Raw genomic sequence first — 4,412 nt, 5'->3', positions numbered from 1 at the left:
TACATGCTTGTGAGTGTATGGAGGGGAGAAAATCAGGTGTAGTGTTGGCGAATCTCAGAAAGCATGGAAGTTTTGAAGGATGCAGTGCTCCGACAACTAACAACTGTTGCCGGCAGTTTGTTCCATGCTTCAGCAACTCTAAGCGTGAAAAAATGTTTCCTGAAGTCATGGGAGCTGTGCTGTTTTCTGACTTTGTAAATATGTCCACGGGTGTTAGATGGGTGGAATTTGAAAAGGTGCTCAGAGTTATTGTTTGTACGATGGTTAATAATTTTATGATAATTTTATGATAATTTTAACTTCATAACCATAGCCATGTCTAGAAATAATGCCTTATACTATAATAAAAATTTAATACCATTTTCTTCCCAAGTACAGTACTTTATTTTTTATTACTGAAAACTTGCTGTATTCTTTAATGGACGAATTTCCTTGTCTTTTCAAAATACTGTTACAACACTGGCTTTCTGGACACTGGTGGCTTGGAACATCCACACTGCAGGAACTTCACACTCCCACAATCACCAGATTAATTTATTGGAATCTTGCACAGTAAACATGTATCATTTACATTGGTGGTTCTCCACTGGGGACCTTATGACCCATGAGGGTCTATGTAAGATTTTTGGGGGTCTATGCAACAAAGTAGTAAACTGGAGATCCACAATAGTATTTTAAGGACCCCTCGAACAATTTTGCTTTAGATGTATGTATTGGTATGTATAGCAAGAAACAGCTAGGTTTTTTTCTCTAATCTCTCTATATATAATGCTGAAGTTGTCTGTGTATGGCAGGTTTGGTAGCCTTCAACTAGCACTTATCTACTCTGAGACCCTGCGGAGCAAGTTGACCAAAATTGAGAGTATGATATAAGAAGGCTTGTTCTTCCTTCCATAGAAGAAAAAATTCAAATCGGACCATGTTAAGACCAAAAATTATTTACATCAAAAAGGTGCTTTTTTTCTATGAAAATCCCTACTTTTTACGATTTTTTGACTGCTGTGTCACCATTTTTCAGTGTATTTCAACCAGAAAAATGTTCACTTAAAGAGAATAACACAGCGAGTGAATGTGTAATTTTTACTTTTCAAAAAATCCAATTCTAAAGGGTCGAAACAAACCCGAGCAACGCTGGGCGATACTGCTAGTATTTTATATAGTTCAACCTACACAAGTTAATGTATGAAAAGCAAAATAGGAATTTTGAAAGAAGTTTCCATAAAACCAGTTTTTAAACATCAAATGACTATGGGGGTCCACTGGAATAAAAAAGTAATCAAAGGGGTCCATAGATAAAAAATGCTTGAGGACCCCTGATTTATACTAATGTACAAGTACGTGTATTTCCTTTAGTTATTTAATTCACTTTAATATTTGTTTAGTTTAGAATATGTTGGCCAATGTGACTACACTTGTAATATGGAAATGCTATGAAATCAAAAGTTCCTGAAAATCAATGTTGTACCAATAAAAGTTTGTATGTGACTTAACTACTTTCTTAGTTGAGAGATGAACAAATAACAAAAAATAAAACTAATGTTGTATGTATTTGGAGCTTTCTCAAACTGTATAAAATTCTTGATATTTTGGCTGGGAGCATCTCAATGATTTGTCCATCAAAAACTCTATGAAAGGATCGTTTGAAGCCAGCCTCGTCGTCATATCTGTTAATTCTTTAACTTGATGGTGAAGATGGTTTAAAAAGACTTTCTTCATTATGTAGGTTATCTGCAAAAATTAAAATTAAATAGAAGTGATTTCAAAACTGAAGAGAGATGGAAGATGATTAATTAATATATTCATTAATGATAAAGCAATTTTAACTTCTTTTACTTGTTTCAGCCATTGAGGTGTGGCCACACTGGAGTACTGTCTTGAAGGGTTTTAGTTGAACAGATCCCAGAACTAATTTTCAAGTTTGGCATTTAATTATATCACTTTCCTTTACCGAACTACCAAGTTACAGGGACATAAATGAACTACACTGGTTGTCAATTATGTATATATATATATATACATATATATATATATATATATATATATATATATATATTATATATATATATATATATATGTATATATTATATATATGTATATATAAAACTCCAAAGTTTAAATATATATTATTGGGTCATCCCATAAATATATATATACATATAAATCAATAAATGGTGGGGTTGTGTTGACTGCAATGGAGAAATGATAGGCGAGGAAAAATTATAAAAAAGCAGAATGCTAAATTGAAGGTAAATTTTAATAAAAATGGGTGTATGGAAAATTAAAAAAACATTTTTTAAATATTTTTTTATTAAATATTTTTTTATTATTTAAAAAATTTTCTATACCACCCATTTTTATTAAAATTTACCTTCAATTTAGCATTCTGCCTTTTTATAATTTTTCCTCGCCTATATATATATATATATATATATATATATATATATATAGTGTCCTACGCTGATGAGAAAAGAAGTTGGGTAAGACATAATTATCTAATTCTTATGCTTTCCTAAAACTTAATTTCGAAACGTACGTCCGTAGGTGACTTAAAAATTGTATGATAGATTGCCGTCATTTCTTTCTCTCTTGCCTGTCTGTGTTTGCCTTTCAAGTGCTGTGGTTTTACTGAGATCTCCCTTTTAGTAGAAAGAATAGCTATAACTCTTTGACTGCTATTTCTAAATTCGGTGTGTGGTGAGGCAAATCGTTGCTAAACCCTTAATTACTTAGTATTACTTATACTCATATATATATATATATATATATATATATATATATATACACATATATATATATATATATTAATATTTAGCAGAAGAAACAGAGTGATTCAAGGTCCGAGAGTTTCATACAGGTTCAGGATCCTGAGGTTGTTCTTTAGTACTTCATTCCATGTCTTCCTGGGTCTCCCACTTTCAGCTACTTTGAGAGATCGGCACTTCTTTACGGAGCTGTCGGTATCCGTCTGCATCACATGACCAAACCAGCACAGTCTTCTCTCTTGCACACAGAGACTAATTCCTCTAATGCCTAATTTCTCTCTCAAAACACTAGCACTCTGTCAAACATGTACACTTACATTACACATCCAGCAGAGCATACTAATCTCATTCCTTTCTAACCCTCACATGTCCTCTCTATTCAGTGCCCACATTTCACTGCTATGTAGAATTGCTGTCTGTATACATGTGTAGTGAAGCCATCGTGGAAACCTCCAGCACGCATACACAGGGTTAGTTGACTTTGCCTTCCTTTTTGTTTTGTTTGTTTGTTTGTAGGCACAGGAGTGGCTGTGTGGTAAGTAGCTTGCTAACCAACCACATGGTTCCGGGTTCAGTCTCACTGCATGGCATCTTGGGCAAGTGTCTTCTGCTATAGCCCCGGGCCAACCAATGCCTTGTGAGTGGATTTGGTAGACGGAAACTGAAAGAAGCCTGCCGTATATATGTATATATATATATATATATGTGTGTGTGTGTTTGTGTTTGTCCCCCTAGCATTGCTTGACAACCGATGCTGGTGTGTTTACGTCCCCGTCACTTAGCGGTTCGGCAAAAGAGACTGATAGAATAAGTACTGGGCTTACAAAGAATAAGTCCCGGGGTCGATTTGCTCGACTAAAGGCAGTGCTCCAGCATGGCCGCAGTCAAATGACTGAAACAAGTAAAAGAGTAAAAGAGTATGTGTGTGGGTCAGTGTGTGTGTGCGTGCATATGCATGCATGCATGTACGTATGTATGTGTGTATGTATGTATGCATGTGTATGTATGTATATATGTGTTTGTGTGCATCTGTATGTATGTCTCCTGTATATTCATGTGTTTGCATGTCCGTGTTTGTGTATTTTCTATGTATGTGTGTGTGTGTGAGCGTGTGTTTGTATATGCATGCACCTCTGTCTCTTTGTGTGTGCATGTCTCTGTGTGTGTGTGTGTGTGTATGTGTTATGCAACTATGTAGCATGTTTGTATGTATGGATGTGCATCTCTATATGTGTAGATCCGTGTCTCCATATGTGTCCTTGTGTGGAGTAAAGAGTGTGTCTATATGGTCATGTGTGTCAGTCCATATTTGCATATGTGTGCTTGTCTGTTCTTAAAAAAAAAGAAAGAAGTGGAAATTTTACTGGTGAGTGTGTTACGTTATATGGCAAAAAAAAAGAAAATGACTCTCCCCAGACACAACAGAATATGCTTCAACACACGAACTCATATAAAGAATCTTGCAAACCAAATCCAAAAACGAAACTTACATGTTTGTCATCCTTATTTATTATATGGGTAATAATTCTATGTATCATTTTCACATTTGATAGCTGGAGAAACTCTAATGCTCGATAAGGTTTGATGGGTTCCTGGGTAAAGAAAAGCCAAAAAAGCAATTGTTAATATCATATGAACTTTAAAAAATCT

The 4,412-nt window shown here is 34.7% G+C and overlaps 1 protein-coding gene across 1 annotated transcript in view; it reads right to left on the bottom strand.

Moving 5' to 3' along the window:
* Positions 1 to 1,457: 1,457 nt before the first annotated feature.
* LOC115219182 overlaps positions 1,458 to 4,412 on the bottom strand; it is a 38,440-nt gene continuing 35,485 nt past the window's right edge. The window contains exons 12-13 of the mRNA XM_036509041.1: positions 4,253 to 4,354; positions 1,458 to 1,728 (exon numbers count right to left, since the gene is read on the bottom strand). Coding sequence (XP_036364934.1) covers positions 1,561 to 1,728; positions 4,253 to 4,354 — 270 coding nt within the window. The 3' untranslated portion in view covers positions 1,458 to 1,560. The remainder of the gene's footprint in view (positions 1,729 to 4,252; positions 4,355 to 4,412) is intronic.

The sequence above is a fragment of the Octopus sinensis genome, linkage group LG14 (genome assembly GCF_006345805.1).
Source record: "Octopus sinensis linkage group LG14, ASM634580v1, whole genome shotgun sequence".
In the NCBI taxonomy this organism is placed as follows: Eukaryota; Metazoa; Mollusca; class Cephalopoda; order Octopoda; family Octopodidae; genus Octopus; species Octopus sinensis.
Note: the sequence above shows the minus strand (reverse complement) of the source record. Positions and strands in the feature narration are given on the sequence as shown.